This window comes from Cebidichthys violaceus, unplaced genomic scaffold (genome assembly GCF_023349555.1).
Source record: "Cebidichthys violaceus isolate CVI_PGR_0920_01 unplaced genomic scaffold, fCebVio1.0.p SCAF_44, whole genome shotgun sequence".
In the NCBI taxonomy this organism is placed as follows: domain Eukaryota; kingdom Metazoa; phylum Chordata; class Actinopteri; order Perciformes; family Stichaeidae; genus Cebidichthys; species Cebidichthys violaceus.
This window is the reverse complement of record NW_027176639.1, coordinates 526,822-551,180: the sequence shown is the minus strand read 5'-3', so window position 1 is coordinate 551,180 and position 24,359 is coordinate 526,822. Positions and strand designations below refer to the sequence as shown.

The following is a 24,359-nucleotide window of genomic DNA, read 5'->3' as shown; positions in this document are numbered from 1 at the left end:
TATATATATATATATATATATATATATATATATATATATATATATATATATATATATATATATATATATATATATATATATATATATATATATATATATATATATATATATATATATATATATATATATTTTTTTTTTAAATATTACCGTTTGTATGTTGTTGGCACCTGTATCTTACACATTAAAGATTGCCATTTATCTTTTCAGGTTTCCTTGCTTTCGTTTTAAATTGATTAGACAGCAGACTGAGGTACAAGTTACTACAGTAGAAACACCCGATCTAGAAGGGTGTGGACAATGTGGAGTACTAGCGCAGGCGGTCGGCTGTTCCTCAGGACCATCAACCGTCCGCTCAGCGACTGAACTCCTTCACGTGATTAAGAGTGACTCAACTTCCGTTCCCCGTCACTCACCAGCCACCCCCACCAAATGTCGCCGTTTTGGGATTACGGCCACATTTTCAGCCAGACATTTCTTCTACACCTGCACAAAATAAAATGTAGTACCAGACTAGTACGCATATTATGTACAAACAACCCACGATTCATCGACGCCTAAACAAAATAAATCAATGTCAAATAACACTAGAAAAGTAGAAAAGTGATTTTTTTTTTTTTCCAGTCGTGGTGATTGAAGAGGGAATATTATTTCAGTTCAGTCACGGTCCTCATGATCCGAGCCTCTCAAAGCTCATTGTGCTGGAGTCCCTCCTGGGAGATCTTGTTGGACAAGTCCTGCATGTGTTTCTTCATCTGAAATCAAACACAACACATGATTGTGATATACTTAAACATGACCTTGTATACCAATAAATAAATACACGGTGCCAGTGTTTAAACACATCAATTAACATGCCTGCTTTATCCTATCCATTGTTTTCCTGATGACCACAATGATGCGACACACTTTTCTCGTGAGGTTTGATTCCCTTTGAAGTTCTTGAACACTTTGCAACCTTTAGTTTTACGACCAGAAACAGTCGAGTTGCAAGTCTATAAATAAGACTCTGCTTTCCTACAAGGGGACCAACATTAAGAGTTCTTAACCCGTGTCCCTTATTTCTTTGTAACTGCTTTTTTTTCCCCAGCACTATGCAATGTTTTATTCATGCCCATTTTGCAACGTTATTAGTTTCTACAGCAGGCGAGCATTGGACGGTAGCTTTGTGCCGTTTGATGGCAAAATATAGAGTCAAGAGCTAACGGAGGAACTTCATGTCCCTCCTTACCTTGTAACCCATCTCCCTGGTTTTCTCAGCGAGCGTCTCGTACTTCTCCTGGTTCCTTCTGATGTGCTCTTTGTCTCCTAAAGACTCCACGTGTCGCAACTTCTGGTGGGAAAGTGCCAGCTGCTCCTGGTAGTGGCTGTGCTTCTCTACCTTGGTCTCAAAGTGACGCAGCTCCTCCTAAGTGAACAAGGAAAGGAGGGAGGTGAACACCAGAGGGGCTTTAAGTTCAGCTACCCTTCAGCTACATGCAAAATAATACTCCAGATGCAAATCAGTTGTGACTGGAGAGGAAACGTTACCCTTTGACGCAACTGATCTTAAAGCCAGATATACTTAAACAGGGTGGACATTTCAATTGGTTTCTTCACAGTTGATTTGGGACAAAGGGTGAAAGGGGCACAGAGAGAGATGGGAGTGCACTCCATGCACAAGTAGCACTTATTGTTGTGATAAAACAAAAACGCGGTGAAGCAGACCTGTCCAAAAGAGGGTCAACGCACGAGCTACCTTGAGAGAGTCCAACTCGTCCTCGCTGAGGTTCGTCCTCTTGGCAGCCTCCCACAGCTCAATCACACGGGGCTCCCGGAACTCTGCAGAGGAGGAACCAACAGAACCCTGAGATTAGGAGACGAACACTCCGAGCAGACGGTCTGGAGCGTTACCAATACAGGAGCAGTCCAAAGGGAGCTCTGAAGAGGAGCAGTCACAGCAGACGCGTTACAAGAAACAAGCCTAGAGGCTCAGCAATTTGGATCAGACACAAAATGTAAAAGATTGCATTAAAATCTGTGACACAGAAACTGAACCATGTCTTTTTTTCAACATGCTATACTATGACTTTTTTTCAACATGCTATACTATGATTTTTTTCAACATGCTATACTATGACTTTTTTCAACATGCTATACTATGACTTTTTTTCAACATGCTATACTATGATTTTTTTTCGACATGCTATACTATGATTTTTTTTCGACATGCTATACTATGATTTTTTTTCGACATGCTATACTATGATTTTTTTTCGACATGCTATACTATGATTTTTTTTCAACATGCTATACTATGACTTTTTCCGACATACTATACTATGACTTTTTTTCGACATGCTATATTATGACTTTTTCAACATGCTATACTATGACTTTTTTTCGACATACTATACTATGACTTTTTTCGACATACTATACTATGACTTTTTCAACATGCTATACTATGACTTTTTTCAACATACTATACTATGATTTTTTTCGACATACTATACTATGACTTTTTTCAACATGCTATACTATGACTTTTTTCGACATACTATACTATGACTTTTTTCGCCATACTATACTATGACTTTTTTTCAACATGCTATACTATGATTTTTTTTCGACATGCTATACTATGATTTTTTTTCGACATGCTATACTATGATTTTTTTTCGACATGCTATACTATGATTTTTTTTCGACATGCTATACTATGATTTTTTCCGACATACTATACTATGACTTTTTTTCGACATACTATACTATGACTTTTTTCCGACATGCTATACTATGACTTTTTTCAACATGCTATACTATGACTTTTTTCAACATGCTATACTATGACTTTTTCCGACATACTATACTATGACTTTTTTTCAACATGCTATACTATGACTTTTTCAACATGCTATACTATGACTTTTTTTCGACATACTATACTATGACTTTTTTCGACATACTATACTATGACTTTTTCAACATACTATACTATGACTTTTCAACATGCTATACTATGACTTTTTTCAACATACTATACTATGACTTTTTCCGACATACTATACTATGACTTTTTTTCAACATGCTATACTATGATTTTTTTCGACATACTATACTATGACTTTTTCAACATGCTATACTATGATTTTTCAACATGCTATACTATGACTTTTTTCAACATGCTATACTATGACTTTTTTCAACATGCTATACTATGACTTTTCAACATGCTATACTATGACTTTTTTCGCCATACTATGACTTTTTTCAACATGCTATACTATGACTTTTTTCGCCATACTATACTATGACTTTTTTTCAACATGCTATACTATGATTTTTTTCGACATGCTATACTATGACTTTTTCGCCATACTATACTATGACTTTTTCGCCATACTATACTATGACTTTTTCGCCATACTATACTATGACTTTTTTTCAACATACTATACTATGACTTTTCAACATGCTATACTATGACTTTTTTCAACATACTATACTATGACTTTTCAACATACTATACTATGACTTTTTTTCAACATACTATACTATGACTTTTTTCGACATACTATACTATGACTTTTTTCAACATACTATACTATGACTTTTCAACATGCTATACTATGACTTTTTTCAACATACTATACTATGACTTTTCAACATACTATACTATGACTTTTTTTCGACATACTATACTATGACTTTTTTTCGACATACTATACTATGACTTTTTCCGACATACTATACTATGACTTTTTTTCAACATGCTATACTATGATTTTTTCCGACATACTATACTATGACTTTTTTCAACATGCTATACTATGACTTTTTTCAACATACTATACTATGACTTTTCAACATGCTATACTATGACTTTTCAACATGCTATACTATGACTTTTTTCGCCATACTATACTATGACTTTTTTCAACATACTATACTATGACTTTTTCCGACATACTATACTATGACTTTTTTTCAACATGCTATACTATGACTTTTTTCGCCATACTATACTATGACTTTTTTTCAACATGCTATACTATGACTTTTTTCGCCATACTATACTATGACTTTTTTTCAACATGCTATACTATGATTTTTTTTCGACATGCTATACTATGATTTTTTTTCGACATGCTATACTATGACTTTTTCGCCATACTATACTATGACTTTTTTTCGACATGCTATACTATGATTTTTTTTCGACATGCTATACTATGATTTTTTTTCGACATGCTATACTATGATTTTTTCCGACATACTATACTATGACTTTTTTCGACATACTATACTATGACTTTTTTCAACATACTATACTATGACTTTTCAACATGCTATACTATGACTTTTTTCAACATACTATACTATGACTTTTACCGACATACTATACTATGACTTTTTTTCAACATGCTATACTATGATTTTTTTCGACATACTATACTATGACTTTTTTCAACATGCTATACTATGACTTTTCTCAACATACTATACTATGACTTTTTTCGCCATACTATACTATGACTTTTTTCAACATGCTATACTATGACTTTTTTCGCCATACTATACTATGACTTTTTTTCAACATGCTATACTATGATTTTTTTTCGACATGCTATACTATGACTTTTTTCGACATACTATACTATGACTTTTTTCGACATACTATACTATGACTTTTTTTCGACATACTATACTATGACTTTTTTTCGACATACTATACTATGACTTTTTTCAACATGCTATACTATGACTTTTTTCAACATGCTATACTATGACTTTTTTCAACATGCTATACTATGACTTTTTCCGACATACTATACTATGATTTTTTTCGACATGCTATACTATGACTTTTTTTCAACATGCTATACTATGACTTTTTTCGACATACTATACTATGACTTTTTTCGCCATACTATACTATGACTTTTTTTCAACATGCTATACTATGATTTTTTTTCAACATGCTATACTATGATTTTTTTTCGACATGCTATACTATGATTTTTTTTCGACATGCTATACTATGATTTTTTTTCGACATGCTATACTATGATTTTTTTTCGACATGCTATACTATGATTTTTTCCGACATACTATACTATGACTTTTTTTCGACATACTATACTATGACTTTTTTCCGACATGCTATACTATGACTTTTTTCAACATGCTATACTATGACTTTTTTCAACATGCTATACTATGACTTTTTCCGACATACTATACTATGACTTTTTTTCAACATGCTATACTATGACTTTTTCAACATGCTATACTATGACTTTTTTTCGACATACTATACTATGACTTTTTTCGACATACTATACTATGACTTTTTCAACATACTATACTATGACTTTTCAACATGCTATACTATGACTTTTTTCAACATACTATACTATGACTTTTTCCGACATACTATACTATGACTTTTTTTCAACATGCTATACTATGATTTTTTTCGACATACTATACTATGACTTTTTCAACATGCTATACTATGACTTTTTTCAACATGCTATACTATGACTTTTCAACATGCTATACTATGACTTTTTTCGCCATACTATGACTTTTTTCAACATGCTATACTATGACTTTTTTCGCCATACTATACTATGACTTTTTTTCAACATGCTATACTATGATTTTTTTTCGACATGCTATACTATGACTTTTTTCAACATGCTATACTATGACTTTTTTCAACATACTATACTATGACTTTTCAACATGCTATACTATGACTTTTCAACATGCTATACTATGACTTTTTTCGCCATACTATACTATGACTTTTTTCAACATGCTATACTATGACTTTTTTCGACATACTATACTATGACTTTTTTCAACATGCTATACTATGACTTTTTTCAACATACTATACTATGACTTTTCAACATGCTATACTATGACTTTTTTCAACATGCTATACTATGACTTTTTTCGCCATACTATACTATGACTTTTTTCAACATACTATACTATGATTTTTTTTCAACATGCTATACTATGATTTTTTTTCGACATGCTATACTATGATTTTTTTTCGCCATACTATACTATGACTTTTTTCAACATACTATACTATGATTTTTTTTCGACATGCTATACTATGATTTTTTTTCGACATGCTATACTATGACTTTTTTTCGACATGCTATACTATACTATGATTTTTTTTCGACATGCTATACTATGATTTTTTTTCGACATGCTATACTATGATTTTTTTTCCACATGCTATACTATGATTTTTTTTCCACATGCTATACTATGACTTTTTTCAACATGCTATACTATGACTTTTTTCAACATGCTATACTATGACTTTTTCGCCATACTATACTATGACTTTTTCCGACATACTATACTATGACTTTTTTTCAACATGCTATACTATGACTTTTTTTCAACATGCTATACTATGACTTTTTTCAACATGCTATACTATGACTTTTTTTCAACATGCTATACTATGATTTTTTTTCAACATGCTATACTATGATTTTTTTTCAACATGCTATACTATGATTTGTTTTATGGAACGCTATACTGCGACCGTTTCATGACATCATGGACATTTTTACTATGACATGATTTTTTTTTTCGGTCATAATATACCGTGACTATTTTATGACATACTATGACATTTTCTTGACATATTAGGATGAATGTTTTCCCCAATTTAAACAACACAATGATGAGCTGATTTACATCCCCGAATGGATGCAGCGATGTGAACCAAAAGCACCAAAACACTTAAATTAAGCTGTAGCATGTCAACCTTTGCCAACTGTGATATGGTGTGTGTGTGTGTGTGTGTGTGTGTGTGTGTGTGTGTGTGTGTGTGTGTGTGTGTGTGTGTGTGTTCTCTCTCACCACTGTCTTCAGTGAAGCCCTCGTGGCTGAGTTTGCGGAGGCGCTCAAAGCCCTGGTTGAGGTCTCTCATCTTCTGCTTCAGGTCCGTGTGCTTCTGGTGCAGAACGTGCTCTTTGGCGTCGCCCTCCAGGGACGATATCACGTTCTTGTGTATTTCTATAGAAGCGAACAGGCGGAGAGAGAACGACGGGAGGAGAAAAACAAAAGAATCCATGAAGAACAGAGAGAAGAAGAGAAGGGGGAGGAAATTAAAGCAATAAATGGGACAAAGAAGAACAGCATTTAATAAGGAGAGGTTAGTGGTAGCTATAAAACCTGTAAACAGTTTCTAACATTTCACTGGACGGGCTTTTTCATCATATATATCACATTTATCTTTCCATACCAAACCTTGAGTAGCGTATGAGTCTAATCTCATCGGTTGATACCACAGTGTGTGGTTATACAATACCTGTCTCACCGTAGGACAAGGTGAGGAGGCAAAAAGCCAACAAAGGCCATTTGGCACAATAGTTGACATTTGGATCAAAAGAAAAAAAAAAAAACAAGGCAAAATAAAGACTAACGTGTGTGTGTGTGTGTGTGTGTGTGTGTGTGTGTGTGTGTGTGTGTGTGTGTGTGTGTGGTCGAAGGTGCACGGACACTCCTCTCAAGGCACCTTGTGATCGGTTCGATCTTTAAATGCATCAGACAAGCAGAAAAACACCGCTGGCTTGGAACGCTAGCAGCACAACGAAAACCGCTGCAAAGTTCAGCCACGTCTCCAACGGAGGAGACCTGCCTTTCCTTCCCGCGTCTATCTGAAACACAGTGTGGGCGGGGCTTGTCGGCTCGGCTCAAAAGTCACAGCTCGATGGGACGTGACTAACGCCGATGGAGCGCGGCCGACACCTTCCACCTACGTACGTGACCACCACCGTGGATGGCAAAGAGGAGCAGAGGGCTTAAAGGTGGTGTGACACCTCAGCTCAGCAGCAAAGCAGATATGGGAGCGATTGACGAAGCCCACCTTCGGTCCTGCTGACCGTGTCCATGAGGATGTTGTACTCGTGGGTCTTGTCCTTGTGATGCTGGAACTCCCTCTTCAGACTCAGCAGCTCCTCGTTGGAGAACTTCCCTGAGCTCTCGGCCTGATGGGGGAACAGTCGTTGTAGAAGGCAGTGTTAATCGCATGACCGTAACGGAAACGTTATGTACAATTGTGATGATTTATTTCAGATTTCTGACTGTTTTTTTTTTTCTTCCAGATGAGTAATTGTCAAATAATCCATTTACTTGTTTTTGTCCAAACATCTTCAATAACAAAATTAAACGTTTGATGAATAAAGCTGCTTCGTTCCTCGGCTCTCATGTGTTTTTATGTTTCATCGTTAACCCTTTAATGCAGGGGTCACTAATAGGCAGACCGCGGTCCGGATCCGGACCCAGACGCCGTTGTATCCGGACTAACGTCAAATCACAAATTGTCTCATGCATGAGATTTTGAAGGGCTTTAATTGTGAAATGCTACATCAGAATGTCCTGGTTCTCTCTGAGTGACACCTTGAAGTGTTCTGCCATCAACCTGAGGTGAAAATAAAAATGAAAATTTGAATTGAATACCCCTGCTTTAATGTTTCAGCGTAAACTTAATGTGTCAGGCTGAACACCAATGAGCCGTCCTCTTTGTTTACCGTTTTCTTCTTACGTCTCCGGCTTCCTTTGGTAACCCCGTGTATAACGTCACATTGCTATGAATTGTGGGTAATTCCCTGAGACAAAGTCTGCAGAAAGCGCTAATAAAAAAAGGGCTCAAAATGTGTGTGTGCGAGAGCCCTAAACCCTCCTGGACTTTGCAGGAGAGGGCATCAAAGTGTGTGAGTGCGGACATTTGATTTGGGCCAAGCTTCTGAAAATAATGTTTTAGGCACAAGAGTGCAGTTACTGTGCCAAATGCAAAAGCTCCATCAAAGCACTACTGGTGCTGCTGGGTCAGAACCTTTTCAGGGCATTTAGTTCTATAAAATCAGGACACACCTTGTTCCACAGTTTGTCCAGCCGAGGATCGTCAAACGCGTCTCCCTCGTTGGTGTCGTGGTCCTTCAGGTGGTTGCTCTCCAGTGGTCGGGTGTCTCTTTTCCCATCCATTCCATATTTGGCCAGGATCACTACATAACAAACAGACTTTTTATTAAAAAAAAAAAAAAAAAAAAAGCTTACAACTGCTGCGATAAATGATGCTAACATGAGCCTGTAAGGAGGAACAACTGAGGCCGTCGTGAGAGGAAACAGTTTGACAGGTGAGGAAATCTAAAGTGACTACGACACAAATATATTCATCATTTAAGAAAGACGCTAAAACATTTCACATCAAATATTACCCAGAGGCCCACAACCCTTGACAGCATCTCATTAATATCAAAGCCACAATACACATTTATTTATTTAAAAACAGCAAAGGGAGCAGCATCTCTGCTGAAAATAAGCAGCGAAGGCCAAGAAACGAGCTTCAGAGTCGAGGAATCTAACAAGAGCTCATCGAAAAACAAACTAACGTCACTTTTCCCGTTGACGCGAGTAGCACAGAGTCGGTGACTTCCACGTGTCGTTTGTCACGCTGCTCTTAACCCGATAAAAACTGATAACGATGAGAGCGATCTGCATCCAAAAACTGTCAGGGCACAAACTCAAACATACTTGTTGTCCAGGACGGAGTGAGTGAGCGTCTCAACATGTTAGACCGCTACAGGACAATACAAAGTTGGACTTCGCTCTGAAGAAGCTCTGTCCTCATTATTCTGCTGTAGTAAACCGTTATTGCAGCCGCTGATTCAGCATCACCTCAAACGGTTGGTAACCCATCAGCGTCACTCATTAACTACATATATTTCATCAGGTGAGCGTCCACGTGCGAGGATGCAAGAACTCGTAGACAATCTCTGCGGAACCGTTGCTTCACGTTTCACGGGTTCAGCAGAGTTTCGTGACCCGAGCGATCTGCAACGTGCGCAAATCATTCCCAGACCACCCAATTAACAACAAGCAAGGTGTCAGCCGGCGTCTCGAGGCGTAGAGAGCCGAGAGACTCGAGAAAAGTGCGATGAAAAGAAAAGAAAAAACAGGGAAAGCTAGAAACGACTTTTGAGCCCAATTAAAACGACTCAAGGACTCGATTCAGTGGGGATGAGGTGACTTGAGGTCCTCCTCGAAAGTGTTTGTATTAAGCTACAAGAGGAGAGTCACTCTGCTGGTTCGGCCTACAGCTGGAAGGTCACTTCAACCGCTGGGGAGCGAGGAAATAGAGGAGCTGGGTGCAGCTCGGGTTGCTAAATGGGGGGGGGGGAAGTGTCGACCGGCTGATCGTGGCAGAGCGCTAAACAGACGACTCCATCTGGATGGTTCATTGCCTGCAGGTACTGAGGTGTACACACACACACACACACACACACACACACACACACACACACACACACACACACAACCCCCCCCCCCCCCCCCGGATTTAATCAGGACTGGATTAAGGATTTGATTGTCAAAATATGCCGGTCCTGCATGCAATTTAGTATCAATAATGCAACATGCACAGCATACTCTCACGTCAGGTTTGTAAAACTGAAGGTCCTCCAGACCGAAAGCTCAGATAAAGTGTGCACGGTCTAGATCCAAGCACGTTTATCAGCTGGTTTGCAAAACTAAAAACATATTTTATTATAAAATGAATATATACACATCTGGATCTGTTAATCCCACTTCATTCCCCATCATAATGAACCTAAAATTAGCTTCCTACACGACCAGTAGGAGCAAAGAATTGTGGGATGTTTTCATCCTCTAATGACGGCGAGCTCCATAATCACATATGAATATTTATTTATACAAATGTTTCATGCACACTCGTACCTTTTGCACGCTAAATTCATAGGCTAAGACTTTTAGTATGGAGTGTGGATAAAAGCCGTAATAATGGATAATTTGCCAAGAGCGGTTTGGCAACAGTCCTCGATCGGGACCAAGAGTTCTACTTCATTCTTGGCTGATGCAGCACAAAGTGCCGCTTTAGTTATTCTACAAGCCAAAAAAAGGGCAAAGTACACCACATTAACTACGGTGTGAACATTTTAGCCGTCTCACCGTTGAAGCTTCGTCGCAGCTGGGCCTCCTTCTCCCCGCCTTCATCCAGCCCCTCCACTTTCACCTTCTTCCACTGCAGCTCATCTTTCTCCTGGATCTTCAGGTCGCTGTGCAGCTCAGCCTGCCGCACCGGGGACAACTGCAGCTACCAACAACAAACCAAAAAAAACACGTTAGTTCAGACAGAAGGTGGTGCGTACTTCATACGGTGCATGACAGCTGCAAAGAAGTGACACTTTTAGGTTATTTTATTCATGCAAATGAAACACATGCTGCACAGGTAAAAGGCCAAATCTAATCCCCATCTGCTCTGTGTGGTCCGAGTGAGCCGTCAACATTTGGGACATGCCACTCTGATTCAGCCATCTTGTCTTATTAATCACTTTGGTGAATTAATCATGGCGCGCCGGAGAAGAGTTGTGCAACTTGACTTTACTTGATGGTGATGCATTGAAGTTCACTCTGGTCTGCACCTGTCTGTCCACATTTACCAACAAAATGTTCTTACTGATTGATGTATTATTATTATTATAATTATAACTTCAGTTAGCAGACTACAACATCTAGCAACACTCCGGTACCAGGCTTTACTCCACAGCTTCTTTGCTGTAAAACAATGCACAGAGAAATGTGCAGTATAGCAGTACAGCAGTGCATCCTCTGCTCCTATCTAATTTAACCTGCGTGCATCAAGGCTGCATCTTCAACGAGGCTTACTATGATCACACCTGTAAGCAGCTGAGCAAGACTAAGACTGCTGTAGCGTTAGCTTTGTTTTGCTAACGCTACAGGCTAACAGGTCACCAGCTCGTCTCGTGTAGACCTACCCTCTTCGCCTTCTCCCACACCTGGTTCAATTTAGCTATCCTGAATTCCACCGGGTGCCCATCACTGCCGCCGCCGCCGTCGCTCGGCTTGGGCTCGTTAAGCTCACGAGTGTATTTCCCGGCCAGTGCACCAACACCGAAGCACAGCGCGACGAGTAAACACCGCAGCTTCATCCTCAAGACAACCACACAAAGACACGAGAGCTAGCTTGGTAACAACCGGGGACAACACTACGCAAACGCCTCTGTTGTGGTAAGCTGGTTGTACCCCCCAAAGTCATGTGCCGGGCACTTCCGTAAACCGTGCATTCTGGGATATGTAGTTTCCTGTCTCGGCCCCTCATGTGTGGATGCGAGCTTTTTGAACTACAATTCCTGAAAAGGTCGCTTTACAACGAAGGCTGCAAAAAAAACCGACTGTGAGCAAATAGAAAGGCTCCACGGCTTCTACACACACACACACACACACACACACACACACACACACACACACACACACACACACACACACACACACACACACACACACTTGATTAAGGGCTTCTTAACAGATGTTCCTGTAAGTCTCAATCAGCAAAATGTACTGACTTCTCTGATATTTGTGTATTTTGCCTCGCAGAAAAAAGTGGATATTTGTGATATATGTTCGCCTACATAAATGGTAAAAAAAAAAATCGTATTAATTACAACATGCTGTATTCACAAGCACAATTAAATTTATTTAATATTACGTTTTTTTCTAAATCCCACTATGTATTTTGTTTATTTGTTGTAATATACATATAAACCTGCATTGCTGTTTTGTTTTCTCTGTTATTTAATTTGTGCTCAATTAAGATGATAAAAGACAATTGGCTTTCCAGTGGACAAGCGTGAACTTTTCATTTTCTATTTTTATTTATCTAATATATTGTTTTGTTTTATTATATGCTAATTAATACATGAGAGGCAAAACAAAGGGAATAAATCATAGAGCCTTGTTTTACTACTTCCAGCTATCAGACTATATTTGTGTTATTCTAGGTGTTCGTATTACTGTGGTAAGAATGTCTGAACATTTGTTGTGTTTGAGACAAAAGAATTCAAAAGAGTTGAAGACACACACACACCCACAGTATGAGTTAGCGATTGATATTGTTCATCTCATATTTATACCAGCCAAGCTAATATAATGTACAGTATATGAGACAGAATGAGGGCAATCATTGCTTTATTATTATTGATCTATTTATCTATTTTATGATTGAACTGTTTCCGCTTGACACAATAGTTTGCACAACATCGATGCCAATACATCGCAATAACCGCACTGAATTCAGTTAAACTATATTAAACCGTGAGGAAGAGAGGGTGAAGTGAGACGGATGCACAAACCGGACGGAAAGACATTACATTGTACTCCCTTGCCTCGACAATATTGTTTTAGAACTTTAATGTTGATAAATCTCAGTCAGCTGAAAGTGAATTCAATTGAAGTGAGAGAGAGAGAGATGGAGGGGATACATATTGGAGCGAAACAAAGCAGAATAGTTTTAAAACTGAAAATAGTCACAAACATCCTTCATTATTTACCTGACAATAGAAATACTGTTGAATATTAGCAATCATAAGTGCATTTAATCATCTGAAAATGAATGGATTTTATTTGGAAACTATGAGATTTGGAGGATATAGTGTAGTCCGTCCTGAGGCTTGTTGAGATACAATGCCTATTATCTGTCCAGAACAGTCCTTGAAGTGTGAGGGGGACACGCTGTTCACAGGTGTGAGACAGGACACGCTGTTCACAGGTGTGAGACAGGACGTAGGTGTCAGGCTGCTTCCTGCGGCGACACTTCCTTTCACTTCACTGATTTCAGACATTTGTAATTTAACAATACGCAGGAGTTTGTTCTACCAATTAGGTTGTCATTCATTCAGGATGCAACATTGGCAGTGGTTTGACTTTTCAGCTACCTAGCGTGACGTATAATGACTGTGGCGATGGACTAAGCATGGATTCAAAAAATAAGAGGAAAGTTATGAATAAGAGCAGATAATAGGAGGCGTCACTGTGTCCTCATCTAACGGTGATGTTAAAATAGTGCTTGGAAAATACAACACAGAAAATATAGTTCTTGGATTCCTTGAGTTTAATCCTGAACTTTAATGCTACGATCAAAAATCAATTTATGAAAGTAAATTAACACCGTTGGTAGAAAGTAACTGCATATACTCGAGTACTTAGTACTTTCTTTGAGGAATACTTGTACTTTACCTGACAATTTCCATTTCCTGCTTCTTCATACTTTAATACTTTAAGTTACTAGTTACTTCACCGATTTAGATTAATAAAGCAAAACATATAAATGATGATGTATCATTATGTTAAAGGAAGATTAAATAAGACTTTATTGGGGGGGGGGGGCTGATATTTAGTCAGGAATCAATGGGATCTGTCAGCTTGTGACACACCTGCAGCATCTCTGTGTGCACAGTGTTAAAATGTGAGTGAGTGACCTCATCAAACAATAAATACATGTTTGGGAGATGATTAGAAATAAAAAGTACTTTTTCTTTCTTGTCATTCAGTCGGCATGTTTATATGCATCACCTATCGTCATCAGAACACCGTGACTTCAATGCATTCAAACATCACTCAGATAATAAGATGTGTTATACATAACATCATTGCTGTTATGATTAAGTAAAAACTCGTTTTAATGTCTCAGTGAGTTGAACACATTCATGCCTCTCAAATTGCAAAGCCCCGGAAAGTTGACATGCGTGTACTTAAAATAATTCAATTGTCATATAGATCACGGAGACACAGGATAGAGAGTGTTGGTTTGGTTGTGAGATTTGGCGGGAGCTTGCACAAATACCTGCGAATCTGGAGTCAACAAGGAGAGAGAGAGAGAGAGAGAGAGAGAGAGAGAGAGAGAGAGAGACGTCAAGCCAGTGGGAGACTGCGGCGCGGCAAACAGCTCACAGTCCCACGACGGTTACATAAACTATGTTTGATGACGGCATCATTTCGTCTCCCTTTGGCTTCCATTAGGTGGAAAGAGAGAAGTTGACTGAGGTGCGTTATGAGAGCAGTTGAGACACAGAGCAAAGACACAGTGGAAGAAAGCGAGAAAGAAAAAGAAATGAGCGAACAGAGAGAGAGAGAGAGAGAGAGAGAGAGAGAGAGAGAGAGAGAGAGAGAGAGAGAGAGAGAGAGGTTGAAGTAGCAGGTGTTTTGTCAGCAGGTTCTGTTGCCCTGTGGGTGTTAGGGAGAGTCATAATGAAATAAAAGATATATTCAATCACTGACCACGAACAAACACAGTTATTAAGACCAAGTGATTGCAATAAGTAGGCTTTGATAATCTTATTACTTGTGCTAATTTAACTGCAGGGAACAACAGAAGCAGACATCACATTAGAGTCCAGCTGGGCACGAATGAGCTCCTCACTAATAAAACTTTCAGCATTTCCAAATCTTCTAAAGAGCTATTTCATTTTTCTTTCAACGGTGCTGGGAATAGTTTCTGCACGCCTGTTGTTCAAATAGCAGTATGTCTACACTTTTTGCAGTAAGCTCAGTAAATGCATATTTAATGACTGCAGATATAACTAAATGTTTGCTGATAACGGACTGCAGATTATGGCCGAGTGTACGAGAGATGGACGTTATATACTAATATATATATATATATATATATATATATATATATATATATATATATATATATATATATATATATATATATATATATATATATTACTGCAGTGGTGGGAAAACATCATTGCAACTTAAATATACTCCGTAAGTAAAAGTCTTGCATTCGAAAAAAAACAACTGGGGTAAAAGTACAGAAGTATTAATCAGCTAAATGTACTTTAAGTTAAATTGTTCAGCTCACATGTTTTATATTGTATAATTAACAATATGAATAAGGAACCGTGGATATACGAAAACGCTTACTTCTAGCCTTTTTCTCTCAGCGGAAATTAAAACAGTGCATTTGGTAAATCATGGCACTTTAAATGCTTAAAAAATATATTGGATTCATTTTGGAATAACCCATCAACAACTATTCAAAACTACACAGGATGTGGATAAACTGTTGAATTCAGAAATATTAACCAGAAATTACTACTTTAATCTCAGGAACTAAAATAAGAATTAAAAGACTTTGAGTGTCGACTAATGGAGGGGAATTTCTTGAGAAAATTCGTGATGGTTTTTGGGGGTATATGGTGTTATAGCCTATTATATGACAAGCAGATTTATATATGCATTTTAATGTCAGCATCTGTCTCTTCCTTGCCTCTTTCATCTGTGTCTCTCTCTCTGTAGCAGCTCGACACAGGTCTTTGAAAAAGATGAGGAAGACGTCCCAGAAGTCTCCCAAAAGAGGGAGGAAGAAACCCTCATCCCGGTTGACTCTTTCTGCAGCTATAGTGTCCGTTCTATGAGCCACATCTAGTCTTAATGTGCCAGATGTCCAGGTCCTGGACTGGGCTCATCCTGTCTGAGCCGGGCTCGTGTTCGACACGTCGACACGTTGTTGTTGTTGGACTGACCGCCTCTGCTTCATCAGCACAGCTCAGTGGGGGCCAGAGCCCTCCATCATTTGATGTAGAGCCAGGAGCCATATCATATTCATATCATAGGGATTCTGTGCACTTGTACTATATATATATATATACATATATATATATATGTATGTAGTTGCTGTCCAGCTGTATTTTCAACAAAGCTGACTTCCAAATTCTATCCGCTTCCATTGATGCCTATAATCATTACAAAACAGCAATGCATAAGGTGGTAATGTGCTTATTGTAGAGGTTTGAAAACAAAATAATTTCTATGTTTGCATCCCTGCAGCGAGGAGTTTGTCTTGAGTGCCGGTTGGCTCGTCCTTAATTGTGAGCATTTCAAAGTGATCAGTTCCTTTGCATTTCCTTTGCTGGCTGTCAGCAGTGGAGACTTTCAACCTTGGAAAAACCTTCGATGCAGCTTCCAATCTGAAATTTCAGCGTGAAATTGAGTTGTTTGCCAAAAGGCAAATGGTATTATGTTGTCAATTTCTTGAGCACTTAAAACAATTCAGTCAAGGAAGTACACGACATAAAACCTGAATGTCTCATCTTAAGAAAGAAATGAAATCAAAACGTTTAAGTACACCTGACATCAAACTTCAGCACATAATACATTACTTTGCTATTTTGTAGTCATCCCAATGCAATGTGCCTTTGCAAATAATGGACTGTTAGTTCAGCTATGCTAGACAACTAGTTACTCTTTTTAACCAGCAAGTAGTTTTGTTCTTTTAAAGTCGGTGACTTAGATTCACTCTAACTTCTCCTTTTCACATTTCCCCTGACGACTCGATCTTTACATTCTTCCAGCTGTTCTTAATACTATCTCACTATTCACACTTAAAGCCCAGCAGCCCATCAACCAAAATCCTGCTTTGCATCAGGGATTAGTTGCTTGTAATGAATGAATAAGAGACAGCTGCCCCGCCTGGCTCAGTGTGGCGTTGCAGTTAGTCCTGAATGGTGCTTAACCCAGTGCACACTAACCGCAAACCCTGCTGTGCAAAACAGTGTAGTGCGGAAGATGCAGACAGACAGGGAACATGTTTTCTGTTTTCTGTGACTGTCTGTTATTCATTTACCATATTTAGTTTTATCTATCTATTGTTCCATATGTTCACACACCAAATGTTGCTTCCTCAGTACTGCATTTAGCGTACATTGAGTCAGCGAATCCAAATGTTTCTTTTTTGACCGTTTGAATACGGCAATCCAGTTTTATTGCCGTCGACAAAGACAATATGACGACTACGTTTCTCACGAATGGATTCCGAGACAATGATGCTGATCAGATCAAGAGGTTTCATGTTAACTTAAGGTAATCACTTAAAGTGGAATAAGATTTAATCATGAAAATGTAAGGTGATGGGAGATAACGTCATTTAGTAAAGGTCACGGTAACGTTTTAGTCAAACATTTGAAATAAGACGGATATGGAGGTCTTCTGTTTCATCGTGCTATTTAAATGTCAAAGCATGGCCTGTTTGTAGTCATGTCTCCTCCTCTCAATGCATTCAGCTTCTGACTGTGTTGCTCACTGCGCAGCGTTACTTTCAAGGGCTTTGGGACAGAATGGGAATGAAATCATTGACCCATCAGAGGTCCTGTGTCTGTCGAGTGTCTGCGATTATTACATTTATTAAGTTATGACAGTGACTCTATGTCACCTCGGAAAAGGCCAATCATATCATGCAATCAAAAATCATAACATGATTTGTGTTGTTCCATTGACACAAGATCCAAAACCAATCAGATCACAGAGAAACAGATGAATAGTTTATCAATTAAAACTGCAATACTTTAATATATTATCACCTTTTAGGGTTATAAAGCACACAAGTCAGCAAACAATTGTCAATTTACACTCCACCATGCTCCACCATGCTCCACCATGCTCCACCATGTTTACCAGCGAGTTGCTTAACTTCGTCTGTCTGCCGCTTGGTGCTGAGCGGGAAGTGAACTGTGGATTTGTAGAGCTATATAGAGCTTTAAAGCTGGCAAACCCACATAAAATAAAACAGCAATGCATTGTAATGTCTCAAAAGAAAAAAAAAAATCAATAACTCCACTCTCTCCTGCACTTCAACAAGAGTTGTAATTATACAACTTTTGGGGCTTTTTTTTTTTTTTATCCGTCCATCCAATCCCAGTGGAAACATTGTGTAAGTACATATCTTTATTGATATTACTATTGCTTTTGTGTATACAGAACATCTTCAAAAAAACACCCGTGGCATTCAGGGAATTTCTTCTGATTAAAACATCTGTCGTCTTGCCTGTGTGTGTGTGTGTGTGTGTGTGTGTGTGAGAGAGAGAGAGAGAGAGAGAGAGTGGTGTTGGATTCAATATTCATTAAATGTTCTCAGTCTGCTGACCTTTTCCCTCCTTCCTCCCTGAGTCCATGCTCCATTTGATTCAATAAGAAGCGTTCATTTTCAAAAGCAAACCTCCACTTACAGATTTATTCTCTGAAGGTATTGCTTTGTCTCTAGACAGGAGAGGAGAGGAAAAGAAGGGATGGTACAGATGAGCTGAGCTGAGACGGATTACAGGAGAACGGGGAGATAGAGACAAAAGGGGCGGCACAATAACCTGTTCATTGCAGCGGGACCATCTTGTCATTTTGAGAGTGGGAGAAGGATCGTTATACAAGACCCTATGCACAGTATGCAGTCAGACTGGTGTTTACTGGCAGCAATGATTCACCATGTTGACAGTTGTTTTAGTTCTCTTCCATACATCAATATCAGACTTCAATGCACTAAGCAATTTGTCATGAAATGCTGAATGGTGGGAGACCTTTACGGACAACCTGACAAAAAAACTGTTTTGAAAGCATTTAACAAATGTGGATTTTGGTCCAAGAGTGCGTTGCAGGGTACGTTTTCGAAGGAGAAAATGAGGCTTTGTGCTGTGTGTGTGTGTGTGTGTGTGTGTGTGTGTGTGTGTGTGTGTGTGTGTGTAGTTTGCTCATAACGAAAGGCTGAGATGCCCACTGACCAGAGCCAAATGTCTGGACTGCCGTGGGTAAGCGGGCCGCATTCAGAGCTGCCACAACAAAGACAGCAGGAACAAAGAAAGCGTGACTGTTTCCCCAAAAAGTGCATCTTTGTCCACAAAGATCTATTCGTCAAAGGCCGGCTGAGGCCCGGGGGCTGACTCCACAGACACAACAGTGAAAACCTGGATTCTCTTGTTGCCTCGCAGACCCCGCTGCTCGTGTTGACCTGAAAACCAGCAGGAAGGCAGGCAGCCGGGACCGCTCCTGTTGACCAGCGAGTACCTGTTGCAGACAGCATGCAGACTCTACATCACATCCAGTGCACCACACAGTGTTCACTTTTTCATACAGTTACATACATGTGGTGGATATCAAACACATTCACGCAATCCAATACAACAGATGCAACAAATACTATGAGGCTCATAAATACTGCTTTGGTGTAAGTCGACATGGACGAGGACACTGTTCATGATCTTTTTCTTATTTTTTAGAGAGTAGAAGAGATGTGTTTTAAAAAAAAGATGGTTTTTGAGGGTGTAGTTTATGTGGTGCTTTACGGTTATTTCGTTTTGGAGAAACAAACTTAAGACATCAAGCTGTCTCTATAACTTCAATAAGCATTACGTGTCCCTACATCCAACAACTTGGCAAAACACTTAACAACATATATTGCATTGGACAGGTGTTATTATATAGGACATATATATATATATATATATATATATATATATGTGCTCACACTGTTGAAAGCATGACCTCTCTTTTGCTAAAGATGCCACTAGTTAATTCAGGTGCAACCACATTTTTGCAAAACTAAACTCTTGATGATTGCTAATAAAAAAGGCAGATATTTGCAACACGATTTTTGAATAAAAAATTGGCCTTCTGAGATTTACCTGGGACTTTTGCAGCACGTCTCATTAATTAATAATTACTCGTAGCCTTGAGTCAACAAGACGCATAATTTGGCCAAAACATGTTTTCCCTTTAGAACGTCTAAATGTTACCTTTCACTACTTAAAGCATTGAAAAAAAAAAAGCCAATTATGAACTATAATGATAATGAACATTGAACATGCTCTTCTTAAGCTGCAGGCAACCTGTGAGATGTTTTTCTAATGACATAATCAGCGTCAATAGGAGCCTTGTAGAACATAAAAATATCAATTTGATGTGAAATGTGGTGACAACAACATCTCTGGAATCTGGAGTTTTCTGTCAGAGAAATGATGAGGCTAGAAAACTATATATATATATATATATATATATATATATATGCAGTATGTAGTGTTCTCTTAATCACAGTTGTCATCTGATCCCCATCATGGTGCCACCACAACATAGCTTTCCTTTTTCTGACAGTAAAAGCCTCAGAGGCATACGACGACTCTATTTACCTAAGTAACGCATGTGAAGGAGTGCAGCCCTGGCATACGTACGCCTGCCCTTCGCATTAAAAAAAAGGGGAGGATAAAGAAGGAAAGCTCCTGGGTCCTGGTTAGCAGCCAGCTACCGGATACAAAGAGGACAGAAGCTGTGAAGTGTTTCTCTGGGGACTCTGTCACCAGGAACCAAAGTCTAGCTATTCGAGCCGCAAAGTCTTTCCTACAGAAAATTGGGGGGAAAAAAATGGAAGAAACCAGCTTTATACTACCTCACAAAACATACTGCATCTTCCATACAGCTGCAGGACATGGAATATTCGGGTATTAAGAATGGTCGGTATTTTATTTGAAATCAATCTCTTGATAGATGAATAGGGGGAGGAGATTGTACGAGACCATTTGCTTCTCTTTCTGCACATTAATCATAAAATGCTTGTTGAGTTATGGCACAAGGCGGGGGAGAAGCAAAGGCACGGTTGAAAGAGATGGAAACAGCAGGAGAGAGAGAGAGAGAGAGAGAGAGAGAGAGAGAGAGAGAGAGAGAGAGAGAGAGAGAGAGAGAGAGAGAGAGAGAGAGAGAGAGCTGTGTGTTTGGAAAGAATCCAATTCGTTCACAGGCCTCAGTCTGAACACCGATCTTATTTAAAAAAAACTTCAAGTTCAAAATATTCATCTTCCTCAGGGGTAGGCAACCTTAGCCAGCATTGGCACACAGCAGCTTACGCAACGGCACACGAGCAATAAGTGTGCAAGAGAGTTTTTTGGAAATGTTAAAGTGTCCTCTCAACCGCACACCTTTTTCACAGCCCTTTGGTAGATGTGTGGCCTGTTATTTACAGTAGTCTGATTACTTTATTTCTTTCACCTCTGATGGCTAGTACTAGTTTTCTTTGCAGAACTTAATTTTAGCGCTGATGAACAAGAGTGGTGGAAGGTTTGTATGGTATTTTACCCCCCCCCCCCAAATGAATAAAGTAATAGCGGTGCTTGATCAGTGACAAGATTTGTGATCACTGTTTTTGTGACAATACAAACACACATTTCAGACTGAAAGGGGCATTTACATATTTAACAAGACAATATTCCACCCGCAGCATGCGTCCGTAATCATTTGTTCGTTCTTTCTTGTCAAATGTCGATAATTGTACTTAATTGCAGAGCGACTCTGTTCTGTAATGTAGCCGTACGTTGGCCCCGAAGCTACGAACAGCCTTCTGTGAATTACATAAAAGCACACAGTTAGGTTCTGCCTCATTGCATTGGCAAACTGATGCGTTAAACAATAAAAGCAGACAAAGCACACCCATCCTTCAGCTTCCCCTGTAATGCCTTGGAGGTGACTGAATCAGACCAACTGAGAATGTCTGGCAACAATCAAATCATTCAGGTACATCCAGAGCCAACTAAAAATGTTCTCCTCAGACATTCACTCTGCATTCATTGCAATGAACAGCATGTTCTTGCTGGATTCTTCTGATAAAAATGCACATTTTTATAAATTCTGTCTTTGGATTGTTTGTGATTTAATTAGGGCCACGAGGGTCGTGTTGGTCTGACATGTTTTCTTTCTAACTCAAGTATTTTCTGATACTGAGAAGAGAAGCAGCGAAAACCAAATCAATAATCATGCAGGTCTCTGTTTACTGAACCAGACATAATATCAAGATATGTCATTGCCCTCCCTGGAATATTCATTCCAGGGAGGGCAATGTCAATCTGTCTGTTGCTATTGGATGGATTGGTTCCTAGACAATGAATCATACTGATCTTGTGATCCCCTGACTTCTCCTCAAGCACTTTTGCCTGATAGTGAAATATCATTCTTGGGTGATCCTTAACTTCACTACTTTGGTGAATCACTAAAATAGGCCACCTGCAAAACTGATGACATTCCTATAAGCCCCAGCAGTACTTTTGTGCTTTTAGTTCTAATTAGCAAATGTTAGCATGCTAAACACGCTAAACATGCTAAACTAAGATGTTGAACATGGTCAACATTATATCTGCTAAACATGTCAGCATTCTTGTGAGAATGTTAGCACACTGATGTTAGCAGTTAGCTTACATCAGTGTGCTAACATTCTTGGCACGCTGATGTTAGCAGTTAGCTTACATCAGTGTGCTAACATTCTTGTGAGAATGTTAGCACGCTGATGTTAGCATTTAGCTTACGGCCTCACAGACTGGCTATAGCGTAGCTGTGTAGACTCTTAGTCCTGTTTTGGTTTCTCAGGACATCTCAGCCTCAGCTTGTCAGGCTCAGCTCTAAACTTTCTCTTCGGTTGGTGCAAGAATGTGCTCAGCAAATATTGTGCGTCTGTGGTGGTTCAAGTTACACTGATTAAAAATTGACAGGTTTGGTTGAGCTATTGGAGAAAAGGTCAAAGGATCTAAAATAAATATGTTTCAAACAACCTATAGACACAATATAGCTGCTCTTCAGCATGTCAATTTGGCAGGTTTGTAATTCCAGTACAGGTTCAGGCTGAGCCACACTGAAAATGACAGATTACAAATGAGAACATATAGTGTACTATTCAATAACTACGGCATGGAAACTGCCTTTGTTGTTGTGTTGGTGGTGGTAAAATGGTTGCTTCGGGTGAACAGTTGCTCGGGGTGTTTTTGTGATGTTTTCTATGAACAGTAATATGACCTGATGGCAGATGGGATGGTGAGAATCAGCGAGAGAGAGAGAGAGAGAGAGAAAGACTATGAGAAGACTAAGCTGCCAGACGATATCAACAGAAGGTTAGCAGTTGGACTTTTGGGAGAAGGTGCCGTTAATCTACCTTTTCATTGTTTTAATTCATAAATGTTTGTGGGTTGTCTTTGTTTCTTTGTTCGTCTGTTGCTGTATGGATAGTTGTACTTCTATTTTTTATTTATGTAATGCATGTGATATATTTTGGGAACCCCTCACAGACGAGATGGTTACATCTCAAGGGATTTTATCCTGATAAATAAATGTGAACACGTTAAATATATAGGAGAGGGCTACACCACCTGTAGTTTTAATGACCAGCTGCAAATAGTCTGAAACTATTGAATCCCATGTACTGGTTTGATGACAGTTGCACACACCAGTCAGTATATAGCAACAAAGAACAGGCAACCTTTTCTTACATGTTATTATCTTATAATAAAACAAGTTTGAGAGTGACCAGGAGATGCATTTCATCCTGCTCTGTCACACACACACACACACACACACACACACACACACACACACACACACACACACACACACGCACACACACACACACACACACACACACACACACACACACACACACATTGCTATAAATGCTGTAGAGTGACAGAGAAGGGGAGAATGAAAAGTGAAGGACAAATAAAAAGAGAGAGGACTTTCCTGCACTGATGGGAACCGGAGGTGTGATGTTTGAGGTTATTTAATATTTAAATTAACTGAATTTGTCACAGACATAGGGCACCTTTAAATCTGCCTTGGTGTTATGCTCATTAATATTGAGGAAGTAAACAAGTGACCGAAGTTAAGTGACCAAATATTGTGAACAAATTTCCATATCTAGTTCTTTATTCCTCTTCCTTTAC

General features: G+C 38.9%; 1 protein-coding gene across 2 annotated transcripts; it reads right to left on the bottom strand.

The window, feature by feature from the left end:
• Window positions 1-110: 110 nt before the first annotated feature.
• lrpap1 (low density lipoprotein receptor-related protein associated protein 1) lies at window positions 111-12,099 on the bottom strand. Of its 2 annotated transcripts, none has more exons than XM_068729087.1 (8): window positions 11,820-12,099; window positions 10,993-11,137; window positions 8,899-9,029; window positions 7,892-8,012; window positions 6,883-7,038; window positions 1,736-1,818; window positions 1,229-1,405; window positions 111-752 (listed from the first exon to the last, which is right to left on the bottom strand). In XM_068729087.1, the coding sequence occupies exons 1-8, from the start codon at window positions 11,991-11,993 to the stop codon at window positions 684-686; spliced, it is 1,056 nt and encodes a 351-aa protein (XP_068585188.1). In that variant the 5' UTR covers window positions 11,994-12,099; the 3' UTR covers window positions 111-683. The 2 variants fall into 2 exon arrangements, with proteins under 2 accessions (XP_068585188.1, XP_068585189.1); XM_068729088.1 differs by having other exon boundaries at window positions 10,993-11,131.
• Between the last annotated feature and the right edge of the window lie 12,260 nt (window positions 12,100-24,359).

Coding starts and splice junctions, on each gene's coding strand:
- lrpap1 (XM_068729087.1), bottom strand. CDS start 11,993: ATGAAGCTGCGGTGTTTACTCGTCGCGCTGTGCTTCGGTGTTGGTGCA. Junction 11,138..11,819: donor TGTGGGAGAAGGCGAAGAGG/GTAGGTCTACAC, acceptor TGTTGTTGGTAG/CTGCAGTTGTCCCCGGTGCG. Junction 1,819..6,882: donor GGGCTTCACTGAAGACAGTG/GTGAGAGAGAAC, acceptor CCTCCTCTGCAG/AGTTCCGGGAGCCCCGTGTG.